This window comes from Leguminivora glycinivorella, chromosome 12 (genome assembly GCF_023078275.1).
Source record: "Leguminivora glycinivorella isolate SPB_JAAS2020 chromosome 12, LegGlyc_1.1, whole genome shotgun sequence".
Classification (NCBI taxonomy): Eukaryota; Metazoa; Arthropoda; class Insecta; order Lepidoptera; family Tortricidae; genus Leguminivora; species Leguminivora glycinivorella.
The window spans coordinates 9,324,076-9,343,851 of record NC_062982.1 but is presented as its reverse complement, the minus strand read 5'-3'; the positions used below and the strand labels follow the sequence as shown (position 1 = coordinate 9,343,851).

The window sequence follows — 19,776 nt, the reverse complement described above, 5'->3', positions numbered from 1 at the left end:
ATCACTTTACTCGCAAATTTAAGACAAAATGCGTGTTAGCCAAAAAGTAAGTTTTTTTTTTTATAAAAATGGAACGTTTTGACGGCAAAAGTCACGTGCATGAAAAGTCATTGCAGTTTGAGTTATGTCAAGAATTTAATTTATCCGGAGAGGTATACGTGCATACGCAATCTTGTAGAATCTTAATATTCCAAAATAGTGAGCATTTATTATGACGCTATCATTGTTTTTTTGTGCCTAAACCTTTGTTAAAGCCATAGGCTTATGTTAAGCACGCCGCCGTAAGAAATGGTTTAGCCTCATCTTTCTTCAATAGAGTATTAACCCATTCGCTGACACTACGTCGTCGACAGCCCGACCATTGCCGCAGAATAGACCCGTATATATTATGTATTTTCAGCGACAGTACGTCGACAGGCAGAGCACTGTCGGAAAGGGTCTACATACCTACTACACAAAGTACGCGTGAAAGACAAGGTAGATGTCTCGCGTATTCCCATTCGACAAGCTTCAGAACTTGCCAATGCAAAGAGAGCAATAACTTGTTTTCCTTTTAGATACAAACTTTTTCGGCACGAAGCCGCGTTTCGGATCCGACACCGTGTGACACGCTACTGCTGTGTCTGCAGCAGGAAATCGTGGCTGTGTCTCGTGTAGTGTCCACACACGACACAAGACTCAGTGCTAGCCGAGACGCCTCACGACACGGTCGCCGGCCACTCCACGCCCCGACTCCGCCGACACGCGATCAGTCGACAACAAACACACGCAACCGCTTTTGCGTTCGGAGAAATTTTGTATGCTGAGAATTATTAGGAACTTCTGCAATATGAAGCCGCCGGTGAACGTGAGTTTTTTGGAATTTTCTTTTTAATTTTTAGAGACGACTTAATATTAGCATTAAATAAATGTCATATACAAAGAAAAAGTGACCAAGGCCTCCAAGTGTTCCGAGCTGGAATCGAACCAGCGTATATGACATTTATTTAATGTTTATAGTATAATAGTAGTGTTACTACTTAAAAATACAAATTAAAATATTTTCAAATGAGAATAATTTAATTTGTTCTAAGACTTAATATTAGTTCCGATTAAAGGAACACCATGGACACTAATGTGATATGGATTCAAATTGAGAATATTAAGACAGTGCTTGTCGTTATTTTTTTTTCGATAGTCTTTAAAAATAATTTACTATTCTTTTAAAAATATTCCGTAAAATTAAATGTCTGTTTTTTCCAGCCAGGTTGGCTTTCATAAGATTGTATTACCAAATTTTTGCCACTTCTTTATTTTAATAATGCAATGTTTCATGCCACGTAAACTTGAACAATCATATAGGTGATATTAGGTACCCTATCCCTACTGTCACACACCATAGTCATTAACCTGGTAGAGTCGCAAGCAGGTTGCAGTTGCAGGACAACCGATATTATTGCATCAGAAAGATGCTGCGCCACGGCCGCAAAGGGCTGTCATTTCATTTTTCTCGGATTTGACCTACCTAGATTGGAGCCCAAAATTATCCCATTTTAATATTCTTCATTTTTTCATTAACAATATCAAATAAACGAACATGTTTTCTAGATACTTACAGGTAATATTATTTGTATTTATTTTATTATTTTAAGGTTTTTCTTGCAACATACTTTATTATTCTACAGTCGACTCTCTTTAATTCGAAACTCGAAGGACCGACGAAAATACTACGATTTATCGAGAGTTTGAATTATCAAATGGTTAGAAATTTTGTGACCAAAAATGAAACTACCAGTTGTCAAGAAATAATGAACTGTTATGTCCAACAAACATAGTTAAGTATTAGTAAACGTGCGCGATTGGACTGATCATTCAGCATAAAATTTCGCGCGTAGTGTCTAAAATTGTTAGGTTTTTAAGTAAATTTAATCTTCTATTAATTAGTGTTCGAAGCAAAAGTACGATTCCCTGGAAACATCGGTTTTTGAACTTGTTGGCATAGGCTGCCACAACAGATGAGAGACGTAACAAACACTTGCCAATTTTTAATACATTTCCAATATTGTCATTGTCATCCTATTTTTGTTTTAAAAATCTATAAATACTTTCACGTTAGATACAACTAGGGACCGGTTGTCAGACTGAAGGGAAAGTGAAAGCATAATTGCCTATCAATCATATTAATAATAATGTTACACTTGATGGCAATTTTAAAGATTTTTTATTTATTTGATACGGTACCTACAGCCTACGACATATTATCGATTGGTGTACTATATCAACAGGAAAATAACCTACTAAGCATTAGATTGGGACTTAGGTATCCTTGAACAGCAAATATTGGCAAAATGCATAAGCAGAAAAAATTCACACCTCCGGCAGGACTCGAACCTGCGACCTCAGGCCTTGCCGGGGCCCCGCCAAGACCAGACCAGACCAAGCCAACCGACCGGGCAACGGGCGACGGGGCAAGGCTAGAGGTCGCAGGTTCGAGTCCTGCCGGAGGTGTGAATTTTTCCAGTTTTCCTTTAATTTAAAAATATGTAATATCGCTCGCAGACGTTTCTGCATGATAAAAAACAAATTTATGCATAAGCAGGTTAAAACACGTTAAAAGCATGATTTAATATCGAAATGAACCATGTAGCATTAGGTGAGTTGTTAAATAAATGGGTTTTAGTCATCACTATATTAAAAAACTGCCACTTTTAGGCCAATGTTACATGATGTTCATAAGTGAAAGATGATTTATTCACCCAACGGTACCTACTTACATGCTTATGGTGTTAAATGTACCTAGTGTACCTACTGAACTTATTTTTTGTTCGGGCACGATGAACTCTCCACTTGACCACGGTCGACACACTTTCAAGGGTCGTGGCGATAAGACTCACAGTCGAATTGTCTATATTGTTCAGTATGTTACTCGTATATATAACAATTTTCGAAGTGAAACTTCTATTGCGACTTAACGGACAGCGTTAAACGTTAATCGTTTAACGATCACTGACAGCGTTAAATGTTTAACGCTCAGTGTTGAATTTTGAAATACCCGTACCTATTTTTATTTCTACATTACGAAGTTTCACGTAAAAAAAAAACGCTGATAGCCTTGCGGTAAGTACGTGCGACTTTCGTTACGGAGGTCGCGGGTTCGAACCCCGGCTCGCACCAATGAGTTTTTCGGAATGTATGTGCTAAATGTCATTTGATGTTTGCCAGTCGCTGTTCGGTGAAGGAAAACATCGTGAGGAAACCGGACTAATCCAATAAGGTCTAGTTTACCTTTCGGGTTGGAAGGTCAGATGGCAGTCGCTTTCGTAAAAACTAGTGCCTACGCCAAATCTTGGGAACAGTTGTCAAAGCGGACCCCAGGCTCCATGAGCCGTGGCTAATGCCGGGATAACGCAAGGAGGATGATGATGATTACGAAGTTTCACGTCTTCCGCGCGGACGGACTCCACGCATATTTTTTTTTGAACTCCCATTTTATGTAACTGGCTTTTCTCAAATTGTATTAAGTGTTCCATTTCTTTTCGATTTTTTTTATAACGACCTACATTTTGGGGTTATCTCAATCTAGGTTAGATCACATGAATCGAATCTGCTAGACGTCAGATTTAGGCACTGGTCCGACCGCGAGCTAGTAAGCTACGAGCTATCGGCTATAAAAACGAACAAGAGATAAGCACTCCCGTGCAAATAAAAGAGACACGGAGATTTTGATAGCTCACCTCTGGGCGAGTAACTATAACATCGCCGTGTCTCTTTTGTTTACACCGGAGTGCTTATCTTTTGTTCGTTTTTATAGCCGGTGGGACCAGTGCCTTACAGGTATATTATTTTTAAACCCATACGGAAAGAATCTGATTTGAACCAAACATCATTGCTGCAAAGGGTCCAATGCCGCGTTCCTAATAAGATGCCTATGCACTTTGTTCTCCATTGCCACTGATGGCCAATTGATTTCGATCGATCATTGATTCGATTCTGGGCACGTGTTGGCGTTATTAGTTTAAATTGGTTTCTCAAGACAGTTGTCGCTTTTATGAGACCGAAATAGAAGTTGTAGAGACAATCAATCTATTGAACGACGCCGTTTGTCTGAAGCCCCTAATTGATTTCACTCAATATTGATCCTGCATGTGTTGCTATCTGTCATAGGTAATTATATTCTTCTTCGATTTTTCAGAAAACTTAATCGCTATCGTCTCTGTCATTAAATTTATCCCATCTAAAAATGATTGTTGATAATTCTAACCGTTCCAAGGACTACCATTATTTGGGGTTTTCGTAGTAACATGAATGATGATCGTGATCGATTGTAGCTTTAATGTAACGATGATTGTGAACATGTCAATTCCAGGTCTGTAGAATCTGGCAAATAAGTAGATCTCTCTCTTTTTTGCCAAGCTTTAGGTATATTTCTAAGACAACGTACCGGACATATCGAGTCTCCCTGTTTAGAAACCACGGATTTTGATGTTTAGCTGGCCCAGTCTGGACTAAACACGGAAACTGTCACCCGAACCAATAACAATAAAATATAAGAAGAACGTAGATAAAAAATCGTGACAACGCTCTTTCTTTATCACTTTATCACCCGCGAGCGGGCCACGTGTCTTCATACTGCGCAAGAGAACGAACAATAGAAATATCGACTTAACGAGGGGGCCGATAAGATAACCCGACCATGATCTGGGTGAGCTTTTAAAGGATCATCTTATTTCGTAATGGCCTCTTGACTCGCCTGATAACGGGTCCCTGGTAATGGGTGCATCTATGACTACTGCGCTGTATTAGTCGAGTTCAGTTATGTGCTTGAAAGGTTACTACGTCTATTGGAACAAGTAAGATGACGTGAAACTTACATTCGTTGAGAATCCACTCCATAAAGATTGTTCTAACAAACCATAAGTATCTAACTAACGTACGTAGCTTACCTTTTTTTGATCGAGAGATATGGTACGTAGAAAGCAGTAGGTAAGTAGGAAAGTTTGTAAACTTTAGGATCCTTACAGGTCAATGTGTACTCCGTGAAATCTTTTTAGGTGACTTTTTAACAAACAAAATTCTTCAAATTACTTAATAAGAGAAATATGGAACACATGTAACGAAACTCTGTGGCTCCAAAGAGTTGTATGCTTTGTTCATGATAGGTCCGAAAAATAAAGGAATACCTAGATGGAATATGTTCTTGCTACTGGTTCGATTATTTAAGTAACGTGTAGGTATAGGTATGTCTACCATAACGACAGAAGATATTTTTCTAAAGGTTTCTCCCTCTAATAATTTACGTATGTTGTCCACAGGCCACTCTCCTGCACGATGTCGACATCCCGACCAAGAAAGCCACATTCGGTATGGGATGTTTCTGGTCCAACGACTCACTGTTCGGAGCCACACCGGGCGTCATCCGGACCAGAGTAGGATACTCTGGCGGCACCACCAAGAACCCACACTACAGAAGCCTGTAAGTTTTTTATTGTGGTGAAGACGTGCACAGGTCTCGTACGCAAGGACCGAGTCAAAGATACGGACGAGCCTTGCTCATGTGCATCTGACAGCTTTGAGGTTTTGAGAAAACAGAGGAACAATAACTTAGATTTTTTGTTTCTCGTCTTCGTTGCACAAGGTATTGGTGATAAAAGTGTCTGCTTACCCCATATTCATGTGCATTATGAAGTAATGTACAGTGTAAAATTATGAAGTAGACAGTAATAAATAGTAAGAATCTTCTAAATACTTACGTCATTGCAGAGCCATCGTAATCCTAAAGATTATGAGTTATCATTAGCAAAGCAGCTCATTGTCAAAGTGCAATTTAATTATAGCGCTTATTGGTTTATAAACAATCATAAAAATACAAATTATTCGAAGGCTTAGCTTGATATTCTTTGTTATGCGTAATAAGTATTTAAGTATAGCAAGAATAAATGACATAGCAAATAATAAAACGATAACTCGTACCTATTATTATAACGTATGATTTTGGCATGTGCCTATCATAAACATTTTTCGAGTAAGTAAATATTATTTCAGAATCAGAATCAGAATCTCTTTATTTGTGAAAACATAGGTACATTTTTTAGGTGGTAACAGTACATGTTGTTTCTCTATGTTTTACCCGCGAGTGCAGGTATACAAATTTTTTGATTGCATGCAGCGTGCAGCTTAACTATAGAGTAGCAATTTATATACAGCATAAATCACACCCAGTTAACAGTGCTGATAACATAATTATAAAATTATTAAACCAAATAATCACATAATTTTCATAACTATACAAATTGATAAACTATTACACACAAAGTATTACACTTAGTATTTTCACTGCAAAAAAAAATGACAAATAATTATTGAAAATTTAATTCAATTACAGATGTCGACTTTAAGTGCAATTAATATAAGAAATGAATAAAGAAAAAAAAATACAAGTTCATTATTTATAGCATTTGGTCATTTATATAGTCTTTAATCGAATAATAACATTTTTGTAGCAATAATTTAATTAGTTCTCTCTTAAATAGTTTAGCATTTAGCTGTAGGATGTCATTCGGCAGTCGATTATAAATGATAGTGGCCATCTTTAGCACGCTCTTGTTAAAGAGAGCGGTGTTACCAGCTGGAATTCGCAGTTTGTAAGTGTGTTGCGGCCGCACAGCACGCTGTCGTCCATGAGACACCAGTGTAAACCGATTCAGATTATTTTTAACAAATAGGGCCATTTCTAGAATATACAGTGAAGGAAATGTCAATATTTTTAGTGAATTAAATGCAGGCACACAGCTTTCATCAATATTTAAATTTTCCATAGCACGAATACATGCTTTTTGTGCTTTAAATACATCATAGGTATAAGTAGAGATGCCCCAGAAAATGACTCCATATCTTAATACGGAGTCGACTAATCCGTAATAAGCACTTATTAGGGCTTTACGATTTACAAGTTTGGATAGGTTGCGAAGTGCGAACGCTGCCTTGTTAATTTTTTTACAAATCTCTAGACTTTGAGCTTGCCATTTCAAGTTACTGTCCATTATGATACCCAAAAATTTACATTCATTGACGTAGTTTATCTCAATACCTCTGTAGTTTATGTTTAGGCAGTCCGGTGTAATCTTTTGGTAGAAATGCATAATATTTGTCTTACTTAAATTGATAATTAGATTATTGCTATCAAGCCATGTTACAATACCTTTAAGTGCGTTATTTATATCATTTTCATAACTACTTCTATCATTACATTTTATTATAGCGGTACTGTCGTCAGCAAAAAGTATCATGGGGTGGGGTGTGGCTTTTGGCAGGTCGTTAATGTAAATCAGGAACAGTAAAGGCCCTAATACGCTGCCTTGTGGGACGCCGTACCTTACTACTCGAGGATCTGAACTGTATTTATAGTCAAATCTTCGTTTTATACAAATACGACTTATTTCGGTATATTGCACTCTATTCGTCAGATAGGATTTAATCAAGTTCAATACATTGCCTCTTATACCATAAGCGTTAAGCTTGTGAAGCAATAGTTCGTGATCCACGTGATCAAATGCTTTGGTCATGTCTGTGTATATTGCACATATCGGTGTTCTTGTATCTACATTTCTTACAATTATTTCAATAAGTTCAAAAATCGCCATATTTATTGTTTTATTCCTCCTAAATCCTTTTTGTTGGTCACATAAAATATTATATTTTTCCAAGTAATCGTATAGATTTATATATATGACTCTTTCGAAAACTTTAGAAAATATAGGGATCAACGCTATGGGTCTGTTATTTGCATACCATTAAGTATCAACTGGCAGCAAATATAGGTTTACCTCTTAACTGAAGCTAGCGCAGTACAATAGAGTTCAAGGTTCTCCGAGGAAAGGGATCGATACTCGTCTACGGCGTAGAAAGTGTTATGAAACGGACTTCTGGAAAACCAACGAATGGATTACTAACAGATTTATTCAGTAATTAAGTAATTTCTTACTACTTTAAAACGTTGATGATGCAAGCTCGTTTACGATTAAATTATAGCTATCCATGCTGTAGTCGGCAACGGCGACCCTAACTAATTACGAGCGTGTGCTCAGATATGGTTTGCAAAGCCGAACTTGGTCTTGAAGACTCTGTCGCAGGTGGGGCAGTAAAGTTGTCCAGAATCATTGTACCTACGTATAATTATAGGAGGGTTTCGGCCGGGATTTTCGTAGCTGTCAGCTGACGCTTCGCATCAAGCTCAATGAGACGAGCGTCTTCAGTCCATGACGCTGCTTTTAATACGAGAGCGCCATTCTGGTCGCTGAGAAGCATACTCCTCCCATTTTTCAGGTGGTATTCTGCAGGCAGTTAGATGGTGTTTAAGCACGTCCTTGTAAGGTGCTGCCCACCTTGTTTCCGTTTACCAGCTGATAGCTGGGAGTAGAATATGCCCACACCACATTAGCTGACCCTTCATCAATAGCGCCTCCATGCCAGGCATCTTGCAGCGACGAAGTACTTCAGTGTTGGGGACATGATCCTTTTTTTTCGTGGAGTAATGCATTTACGCATGCCATCTTATACGCAAAATGGAACGTAGACACCGTAAATGGAACGATTAAATACAATCGTGTGCAAGATCCAAATTATATTTGATATGTCTTTAAAAGTCTAAAGATGCAGGTTTTGGGGTTGACTGCACTGCAAAGTTTAGCCCTTTTCCTTATGTGCTTAAGTGCCAACAAAATTTCAACCATAAATATGAGTTACTTTTGGGATTCATATTGGATTGCAGTTTTAGGAAAAGTGACTTGATATTAAATAAATCGACACACATATTTACGTATACAAGAATTCACGCCTATATAAAAAGGGTACGCAAGTACCTGAAACTGCTCAACTTGCCACTGCCAATCTTGGCTATTAAGGGGTTGAAAGGAACCTAAATTATGATATTGCAGTGGCTGGTTGCTGGACTGCTGGGGGCCGATTTTTAAGTCTCACTTTCACTAAAATACCGGTTGAAAACGGTGAATTGCCTACTATTTTCAGTGACAATTTTCTGAATTCGAAAGCCGTGAGACTCAAAAATCGGTCCCCTGGTCCACAATAATTATTCCTGATATCTAATTGATGGTATTTAGATTAAGATAAACTATTTATCTGTTAGGGCTTATTAATTAAAATACCAAGTCATGGTGTGTCAGTAGTATAACGCAGTGTCTAAAGATTAAATAATTTAACGGCATTTAAAAGATTAAATATGACGCTGTATATTTAGATAAAAGGTGAATATTTGTAAATAACTATTATAATAAAATTTCTCCAGTCATTTGAAGCCTAGCAACAGATTCAAATTAGTTTAATTACTATTCATAGGTCAGTGGGCTATGTATATCTAAAGGATTTCACTTTCAATAAGAGAAATGTGCCAATCTTATTTCTTTAGCGTTTACGTGGTCGCGCCTAAAATAGCAACGGTAGGTATGACAATATTTCTCTATAAGTATGTCTATAGTAATCATAATGAGAACGTTACTTAGTAAAGACAAGCTCTTTATAATAGTATATTAACTCGTTTGTTTATATAAAAATTCACTTGAAATAAAAGTAAGTAGGTATGTACATATAGCGGAGGAGCGATACTCTTTTTTGCATACAGTGTTTGAACAAAGTAAGTATGTAAGTAGGACACAACTCACACAAGAGTTCTTGATGGTTCCCAGAGTTTATTTAGCTCTTCCCGAGAGCATTCTCCCGTTTGTATGGAAAATGTTCTTCACGAGAATATCTCGAGAATGGCACAACTCTGATGGTTCCTGCCCTATGACTGAATATTATAAATGGGAAAGTGTGTGTGTCTGTTTGTTTGTCCGTCTTTCACGGTAAAACGGAGCGACGAATTGACGTGATTTTTTAAGTGCAGATAGTTGAAGAGATGAAGAGTGACATAGGCTACTTTTTGTCTCTTTCTAACCCCCTACTTTCCTAAATTTTCAAATTTAACGCGAGCGAAGCCGCGAGCAAAAGCTAGTATGTTATATATGAAAGATAATATTCTAAAGAATGAACTCAGTGGTATATTTCTTTAAAAAGTTATATCGTATCAATTGTAAACAATTGCGTAAACGTGTAAGCGTAGTTACGTTGACGTAGCGTAACGCAGATATGAATGGGATTACTCATCGTAAAGTTATGTTATAGCATCAAATACTTAGTTTACTATCGATCATTAGCTATAATCGATTTTTTAAAGACTCGTCGAGAAATAATTTTACTAGGCCCACATGCACCAACCACTTAACTCAGGGTTAGTGGGCTGTCATCTGTCAAATTCCATATAAAATAGTGGGTTAACCCTCCATTTTCGTTGGTGCAAGTGGCCCTTAGTAGTTTTAAAAACTTTTCTCGCGGATTCTTATTGTCAAAATATGTATAATGACATCTGTGCCTTAGGGCCACTTGCATCAACCACATTTGACAGATACATCATCGTCACGCAGCAGACGTCTATGGAACTTCCCATACAATAAAATTTAACGAGTGCTTTAACGGTGACAGTCGGTTTGATGCAACCGGCCCTTAATGTCATGTTTCCAAAACGACTGTATCAAATCGTATCATCAATAAATAGTGATAGTACTATCAATAAATAGTGATCACGTGCAAATGTGCGATGGCCGCGTGGCACATTCTGCAAATCATTGTTTTATTATCAAGTCACACAGACATGTTAGATCGAAGATAAACCAGTATGGAGGCGATTAAAATTCGGTGTTCAAACCAAGGTTACCTTGCAAGGCCAAGACACCGGTAGGCAATAGGCATAATGCACAAAAAATGTACGCGTAATTTGAGCATAGCCACTGTAAAAGATGGTCTATATAATCATAAATTAAATATAACAAGATCATACCATCCCATACATTAAAATGCGACCGCCTAAGACCGCGCTTACACTCCACCACACATAGATGGCGCCACAAAAAAAATGTCTTGTAGCTTTCGATTATACTTGTAGATGGCGTTAAGTGTCACTTTTGACATAGATTTACGGCTCGGAATTGACACTTAATGCCAATCTACAAATAATCTGTGGCAACAAGGCATTTTTTGTGGCGCCATCTATGTGTGGTGGAGTGTAAGCGCGTTCGTAGGCGGTCGCATTTTAATGTATGGGGTGGTATGATCTTGTTATATTTAATTTATGATATAATCTATGATATTATATGGAAGGCCAGACTTATACTGGCTGGTTTTAATCGCCATTTTGAATACGATGATGATTATTGCGTGTGCACATCCTAGTTATACACATAAATGTGGTAATGCTTTAGCAGGAACTGATTTAAATTTCCGTTAATTTATATTAACTTACAAATTACATATTAATAATTGGTAATGTTTGTATGTTCCCATATGATTAAATTAGGTTATTAATCACTGCCGCTCTTGTTTTGCCTAGTTGATAGTTAAAATGAGTAGTTTATTAATCAGGGGGGTTACCATGACGTGCTAAAGCCGTTCAGTTTATGTTGAGAGAGAGGGACGGAGCTATGTAACTGCTATAGCTGTGTCCCATTCTCTCAACCTAAACTGAACTTCTTTAGTAGGTACGTCATGGTAACCCCCCAGATCAGACACCTCGGAATATATGTAGATACCTACATTTTAGCTTGAAAATAACTAGACATACCAAGATAAGATTACAAAGACCGAAATTGCGGAATGCTCCATACAAACTTCCACTCTCCCAATTTACGGAAGTGGGGGGTTAGAAAGAGACAAAAAGTAGCCTATGTCACTCTCCATCCCTTCAACTATCTCCACTTAAAAAATCACGTCAATTCGTCGCTCCGTTTTGCCCTGAAAGACGGCCAAGCAAACAGACACACACACTTTCCCATTCATAATATTAGTAAGATAAGAAAAGTGAGAAAAGTTTAGTATGGATACCTAACCTACTAAACCTATGCTACCTATACTGTATAAGATACCTAGTGTAGAGTGAACAAGTGAGGACCATAACAGTCTCTGTCATTTCATGCATTCCTTTTTACCTATTTCAAATTCATAATTAGGTACCTACTTACTCATTTGTTTTATGATCAGCTATAAGGGCATTCATGCAACATAATAAGTAATTACCTAATGGTAGAAGTTTTTCAGCAACTGTAAAATATATATATATATATACCTCTATATATTGTAAGAAAAACGGTAACACGTGAAGATAAATCGCTTCTTTAATGTTTATGATCGTGACAACCATATTCAATTCCGTGTCACGGTAAATTGTGATGGTGTCTAAACGTGACTACTAAGCTCTTTCATATATTTAACCATAAAGTCATTAAACTGTTAAAGGATCACTAAGATCAGTCACACATATATTTTATGCTCAAGATCTTCAACAGCAACAGTTCAATTGGTTTCTTTATCGCAACTATAAGTATGCCTTCCTTGATAGCTTCAGGTAGCTTTCTAAATAAAATAACTGATGGTAATAGTCTCTCCGCTTTTTGAAAATCGATTAGGTACTTACCAGCAGCGGCTGGTCCATACAAGCCGATTCCCACCGGCTTGCCTAAAATTGATTACTACCTAATTTAAATTTAAGGTATGTTTATTTTTGCTCAGTGTTGCCTAGCAGAAATTTTCACTAGCCGCCACTAGTACTTAGCAACGTCTTTAAAAATGTATTGCAAACTTGAACTTGGAAAATTTTACTTAAAAGTAAGATAAGTATTTATCTTATGTTTGGGTCAAGTTTTAAAAAACGAAATTCGACCCACTTCCTATAAATTGCTTGAACTATAATTTCACCTACGCCTACGTTTAATATATCTACAAATCGTCACTACTTTGAAAAAAATCTCGTATCACGCTGCTCCTCAAAGTTGAAACGCAGTAAGTCTATATGCATTCCATACATACTTACTACAATTTTCATTTAATTGACAGACGCAGATACAAGTTTTTTTTAAATTAGTGACGAAATGACAATTTGGTGGCGATACAATGAACCTATTTATTATCAGGGTGTCGGCCACGGGAGGTGGAATAAGAAAAATAAATAAATAGATCATGTAATGTAGGTACAGTCAGCTGGAATGAAAAGTACCTACAAACCCCCTTGCCTACAAATTTGTATGCAGGGGGTTCTACTTTTCTCTGCAGCTGACTGTACGCGTATTTTTATGAAAAATAAATGACTCAACACATTATTATTGTATATTACAGCGGCGACCATACAGAGGTGATCGAGCTAGACTTCGACCCCAAATCCGTCACTTTTGAAGAGCTTCTCGACATGTTCTGGGCCAACCACGAGTACGGACTAACCACCAAGCTAAAGAGACAGGTATTATAGAACTAAACTAAGATATACTACTACTATTGGCCTTAGCGTCTACTTCAGACGATTTGTGGTGCAATGTCCGAGAGATATCGCTTTTGATGACTAAAGAGACCTATGCGAGAGCGACATATTTTGCCACATAGCTGACAAGGGAAGCTTGCAACCGATTGCGACGTTTCCACCATGTCTTCTTTCCCTTTTGTCAGCAAGTGCCGCAAACCTGGTCTCATCGACGAACTTGCGACCATCTCCAACGCACTTTCGCCACTCCGTCCGCTTCTCCGCAAGCTTCTCCCAGTTTTGGTAGTCGATTTGAAAGGCTGCCATGTCCCTCTTGGCGCAGTCTTTGAAGCGAAGCAATGGTCTCTCAACATCTATTTTATGAACTAAACTATGATGGTCAACCAAATCTTGGCACTAAAAAAAGGCGGCAAATTTGAAAAATGTAGGGCTCACCGGCAAATTGTCTTCATGAAACGCGTGCCTTCCAAAACCAGTGGAATCATGGACGAGCCATAACACACATAAATATTGAAAATGTAGGAGCGAAGATTTAATTCCTATAGAAAATATTAATAACCTATATTAATATTTTCTATAGGCTACGCGCTATTTTTAGTGCTAAGATTTGGTTGACCGTCTACATATTAATACGAATCTGCAATAATGTGAAAGCTTTCAATCCTTGGTGGATTTTCTGTAAGGCTAAGTAGGTCAGGGTCTAATAGAACGGCAATAGTTATTTGTTATACAAGGGGGCAAAGTTGTATTTTAACGCCGAGTGTGAAATTGAAAAACGAGCAAGTGAAAGGATCCTATAGTTGAACCACGAGCGAAGCGAGTGGTTCGAGAATAGAATCCTGAACTTGCGAGTTTTTTAACACACGAGAAGTATAATACATTTGCACCCGAGTGCAACACAAAACTTTTCCCCTTACTAAAGCGAGAAAACTACAACGCAAAAAATGCATTTATCACTGCTTCCAGTAGTTCCACAGGTGGTAAATCATCTTTATTACTAGATTCACCTACTTTTATCAATTTTAAAGCAGTTAATTTGACTTTATTCAAGGTCAAATTACTTTACCCACTAGTGGATAAAATGCGTTTTTAGCCGCTGGTATTAAAGGACAAAACACGTGTTTCCGAGCTAGTGAGGGGAAAAATATTAAAAGGCGGATTGTAGACATGACGATGATGAATGAGAAAGGGGCGGCTAGTAGGTACTTACTACACAACTTAGAGCGTAGGTAGGCCGGGAAGTACTGCTCAGTCTTACTATAACCTAACAACAAAATTTAAATTAAAAAAAAATCCTCGACATAGTGGACCGATTTTCATGAAACATGGCTAAGAACACTCCCGACTAATTCAGCTTTCATACAAAACAAAACTAAATCAAAATCGGTTCATTCGTTCGGGAGCTACGATGCCATAGACAGACACACTCACAGACAGACAAGACACGTCAAACTTATAACACCCCATCGTTTTTGCGTCGGGGGTTAAAAATCAAGACTTGCCAATCAACTGAGCCTGGAGGGGCGTTTTATCAAAATCCATTTGTTACATGTTTTTTTTGTAAGACTTGTTTTATCCGAACAGGTAATATTACTTACAATTTTGGACTTTAGACTAAATAAATAACTTAAAAAGTCCAAAACCGGCATTACATGCATACCTACATAAACAGGATAAAGGCATTTTAGTTAGGTACCTACACATGAGGAAAATCCAGTCGAAATCACTTATTGCGATGTTAAGTGATCATCGTAGGTATTTATCGTTACCCTTGGACACCCGAAACTGTAAGCAGGGTTGTAAATGGCTGGTCGTTTTTCAAGATGGGAGTACTATCTTTTTTTTTTATGGTTTTAAGATCAGGCGACGGTTCCAACCCGTCATTTTCTTTGCTTCTGCACAAAATAAACCGCTTTTTACAAAAATAATGTAGAGTTATAGTTCAAAAATATGTTTACGTCAGCTATTATTTTTTACAACCTAGAATACCTACTCCTAGGTGACATTGACATTTTTTTTTTTTTGACATAGGTCTAGGTGACATTGACATTGTACGGGCAAGAAAAGATTGCACGTAGGAGTTCCAGTCTGGAAATATCTCCTCATAAAACTGGACATTTTAAATATAATCAGTCGTTTACTATTCATAGTTGACTATAAATAATTTTTATTTGTTGCATATTATCTTGTTTATTGGTGATGTTTTGTTTACTTTGTGGGTTATTGAAAGGCAAAGATTGAGAGCGAAACACTACGAGTATAATATAAATTCTCTTAATCTAAAACAACGAGAGTATTTTGATATAAGTACTTTAACAGTATAATTTTATTTTTTATTTTATTGCTTTATTATGACATATTATTATTGGTTTACTTTTTAATTTGATGATTATTATTGTTTGTATCAATTATTTTCTTATTATTATGTTGTGACGATCTTTTTGTGAATTGGTGCTATTTTTAAGTTAAAATAACATGTAATTTTCATCAAGAAATAAATAAAATCTAAATCTAAATCTAGGTAATTAGGTACCTCTCTTGTCTGATTTTTAACCCTCGACACTTTTTGGTAGATGATTCACAGAAGAAAAGAATAATATTCATTAAACGTAATGAAGATATGTTAGTATTTATGAAGGTGTATATGTTTCGTCAAATTAAACTATTTTACATGTTAGTGGAATGAAATGGAAAATAGTAGTGAGCTCAATTATATTTAAATAAGGAAAAAAAATCAGAAACCAAACGTTATCTAATAAACGACCCTCAAATTTGACAGCTTGGGTTTGTTTACACTTTTTTCAACAGCCAAAAGTACAACGTATAGGCACTTACCCTTTTTTTACATTTCACTGTAGATACGTAGCCTCAAAGCTGACATTCTGATCTCTCAATTTCAGTACCAATCCATGATCCTATACCACGACGAGGAGCAGCGTGAAGCGGCCGAGGCGTCTTACAAGGAGATGACAACACGGTTCGGCCAGCTACGCACTGAGATAGCACCGGCGTCCATGTTCTACCCAGCTGAAGAGTAAGTACCTCTCGATTAAAAAGATTCATGAATCTAATTGCTTCAATATGAAGAAACCGAGGCGTCAAGTTCGGCACTAAAAAAAGGCATTGGCATTATGGTTTCATGATGTGCAAGGGCAAGGCATCCTCCACACATGTCGTTAATAGCGGTATCCTTTTTTTTTAGTATGAATAGGTAGACGTTTGACCACGATCACACCTGATGGCAAGTGATGATGCGGTCTACGGTGGAGCACGCTTACCTATGAAATACCTATTTATTCTTGCTTTAAAGAGACCTGGATTGTACTCATGCGGAAACACAGACTCAGGCAGGGCATTCCACTCCTTGGCGGTTCGCAAAATAAATATTGAAGCGAAACGCCTAAGTGCGTATTTTTGGAAAACTAACGGTGAAGCGATGCCGCATTGCCGATTGTCTGGTGGTCCTGTGGTGAATTGGGGACGGAGGAACAAGGTTGTACAGTTCGTCAGCGCACTCTCCGAAATATATTCAGTAAAATACCGATAAGCTGGCAACCTTCCGACGATGCTCCAGGCTATGTAGTCGAGAATTGAATCCTAATCCTAAGCGGCGGAGAGTGTTGTTTGCAATAGGCAGAGAGAGTTTACAACTCGTAGTTTTACCAGACTTCTACCTATATTTCTGTTCTTCTAGGCTGCATAGCTCTTAACCTTTCGTATGTCTAAGCACTGATCAGTGCGTGGGAATTTTAATCTATTATTTTAAATGTCAAGGTCACTTTTTCAATAATAAAAATTGACAGGCGACATCAGAAGGGTTAAGTGACACATAGGTACCTGCAACATAGATATTAGACTAAAAATAAAATAAAAACTATAAACGAATCCATATTTTTGGTTTTCCGTCAATTCATAACAAATGATCGCAATTTGTTATTGACTTGACATTTCCATTTATGCGAGAATGGTTATATTCATAGTCTAATAAGTAATTGAAGTCAATTCGCCTTGTCCTCGTAATATTAGCACGCAGTGTCGGCATAGCAACAGAATATATAATGCGAATTTTTCGTGTCAGGGTGAAATCCAACACGTACCTACCTACTCTATAAAGAATAGTTTGACCTTTGCATTGATATGACATCTCTTTGTTAGTATTCTTTGATTAATTTATCCTTAGATTTTTGTGGTTGGTTTATTATTAGAAGCAATCATTGGGACGAATGTTATTGCGACTAGATTCAGATCATATAGAGGTATTTGCATTGAATAAATTATCAGGCGTTGCGCTGGTATTTTGTTATCCTATTTGGGCGGAGAATTTATACATTAAATTATCAAAGATATTTCCAATAAACTTACCTTCTTTCTTACCTTCTTACTCGGATTTTCCTTTCACTTATTAGATTATCTGTAAGAAATCTCTTCTAAGGATAAGTTCGCCTTTGTACATCTAATACTGTAAATTATTTCTATGTCCACCTTTTGTACACGATAAAGTCATTAGGTACTACTAATACTAAAAGCTTAGTAGGTAAATCTTGAAGCCCAAGAAAGGAAACATTGAAACACCAAATCTTAAACTTTGTTCCACAATAAATAGTACAACTCTAAATGTCACCTTTTCAAAATATCATACATCGCAAACGAAACTAACTAATTAAATAACTTCCACAATCTTTTCCAGCTACCACCAAAAATACCGGCTCCAAGGTCACAAGGACCTCTGCCGCAGCCTCGGCCTGGACTCCGCTAAACTCCAGACCTCGCACCTCGCGGCCCGGCTCAACGGCTACCTCGTAGGTGTGGGCGGTAAGGCCCAGTTTGAGGCTGAACTGGCGCGACTAGGCCTCAGTGAGAAGCAGGCCGAGTATGTGAGGACGGAGATTGACAGGAATGAGGGCGGCGGGCTGGCTTGCTAGCGGGATTTTTATGAGTTTTGGATGTAGGAAGCAGCTGAGGATTTATTATTTGTTCCGTTATATATTCGAGGTCTTTATTGAGACTATTGAGAGTAACGTCGTAGACGTCGCAATACCAGTTCTAGACTTTTTTCGAGAGAGGCAAAAACTAAAAACTCTAAAAATGTCAAATGTGGCGCCCCAGGACTTAACGAAGTTCGAATTTGGCGCCCCTCTTGGAAAAGGGCCCCGGCTAGCTTCCCTTAGATCAGGGCCTGAGATGTCGCATCCAACCGATAGATACCGCCTCCGTTCGATTTAAGTCTCACCGCGTCACGATAAAGTTGTTGAGTATATCTGCTATGGGGTCATTCGACAAAGTCCCGCGTATTATACTGAAAACGCATTTCCTTTTTCTTAAATAAACTAATATGTGTGTTTATATGATGGCCCAAAATAGTTAAGCCATATACGGGACCTGTTAGGCTCTTATTAAAAAATATATACTTATTTTAATAGATTCCTGAAGTCTTTTTCCACAAGACAACACTAAATCTGAGTTGGATAAATCGGCCTATCTGTGTACAAATCTTCGGTATCTTGAACAAAATAGAGTACGTAGGTAACTTATTTTGTTTTCATGAGCACTTATTTATAATTAAGCTTGGACCTCGTACGTATTTTCTCAGCTGCTTTCTTCTGAAACATAGAGCTATAGCCACATAGGCTAATGCTGGACAAAGTGCCTCGGCAAGTCGGCAGTCCGCAGTTGTCACTTATAACTTCTATAGATCTCAGTAGCTGCTGGTGAAAATTTCTGCTAGACAACACTGAGCAAAAAGAAACCTACCTTAAAATTATGTACTTTACTATTAATAAATTTTAGGCAAGCCGGTGGGAATCGGCTTGTATGGACCAGTCGTTGCTGATAGATCTATCTAAATGGGGTTATATTGTCGAGGCGCTGTAGGTTATTTTAAATTTGTTGTTAAAAGCGAAAGATGATTTTTAGGACAGATATCAATATTTTATCTTTGAAATCGTACAATTTGACGTTACGTTACAGCATAAAGAGTGGATTTTTTATTTTTATTTATTGTTATTATTATTAGTTACAGTATAGGACTTATAATTAAAACATATCCCTGCAAAACTGCATCTACAGTTTGTCTGCAGGTATGAGTCTCTATTTAGCAGATATGTAGATTAAACTACTTATGTATGTACTTATAATTTAAACAATATTAATTACATATTTAAACACTTAAATGACATTTACACGTTTGTAACTGTCATTTAAGTGTTTGCAAGAGGTACAGTTTTAATGCGTTTTTAAATTTTTTCTTATTTGGCTCATGCCTAATATTCTCGGGCAGACTATTTAAAAAGTACGGAATTCTTTTCTTTAAAGTTCTGTCACCAAAATAGTTACTAACCCGAGGGACTTCAAATTTCCTCGCTGTTACTGTCCTGGATAATCCCTGTTTTATCCAAAAACTGGATTTTTTTTTAATACATTGCATTTTTTTAACGTGATATAAC

General features: G+C 37.3%; 2 protein-coding genes across 4 annotated transcripts in view; both read left to right on the top strand.

The window, feature by feature from the left end:
* LOC125231548 (protein phosphatase 1 regulatory subunit 16A) overlaps positions 1–686 on the top strand; it is a 69,357-nt gene extending 68,671 nt beyond the window's left edge. For all 3 annotated transcript variants that reach the window (XM_048137004.1, XM_048137003.1, XM_048137005.1), the window contains one exon: positions 558–686. In XM_048137004.1, the coding sequence (XP_047992961.1) occupies positions 558–657 (100 nt within the window). In that variant the 3' untranslated portion in view covers positions 658–686. The remainder of the gene's footprint in view (positions 1–557) is intronic.
* Positions 671–19,191, top strand: LOC125231549 (peptide methionine sulfoxide reductase). Its single transcript, XM_048137006.1, has 5 exons — positions 671–847; positions 5,292–5,452; positions 13,195–13,315; positions 16,234–16,367; positions 18,021–19,191. Exons 1-5 carry the CDS (start codon positions 800–802, stop codon positions 18,253–18,255), a joined length of 699 nt encoding a protein of 232 aa, XP_047992963.1. The 5' UTR covers positions 671–799; the 3' UTR covers positions 18,256–19,191.
* The last annotated feature ends 585 nt before the right edge of the window (positions 19,192–19,776 follow it).

Coding starts and splice junctions, on each gene's coding strand:
- LOC125231549 (XM_048137006.1), top strand. CDS start 800: ATGCTGAGAATTATTAGGAACTTCTGCAATATGAAGCCGCCGGTGAAC. Junction 5,453..13,194: donor AACCCACACTACAGAAGCCT/GTAAGTTTTTTA, acceptor TGTATATTACAG/CGGCGACCATACAGAGGTGA. Junction 13,316..16,233: donor CCACCAAGCTAAAGAGACAG/GTATTATAGAAC, acceptor TCTCAATTTCAG/TACCAATCCATGATCCTATA.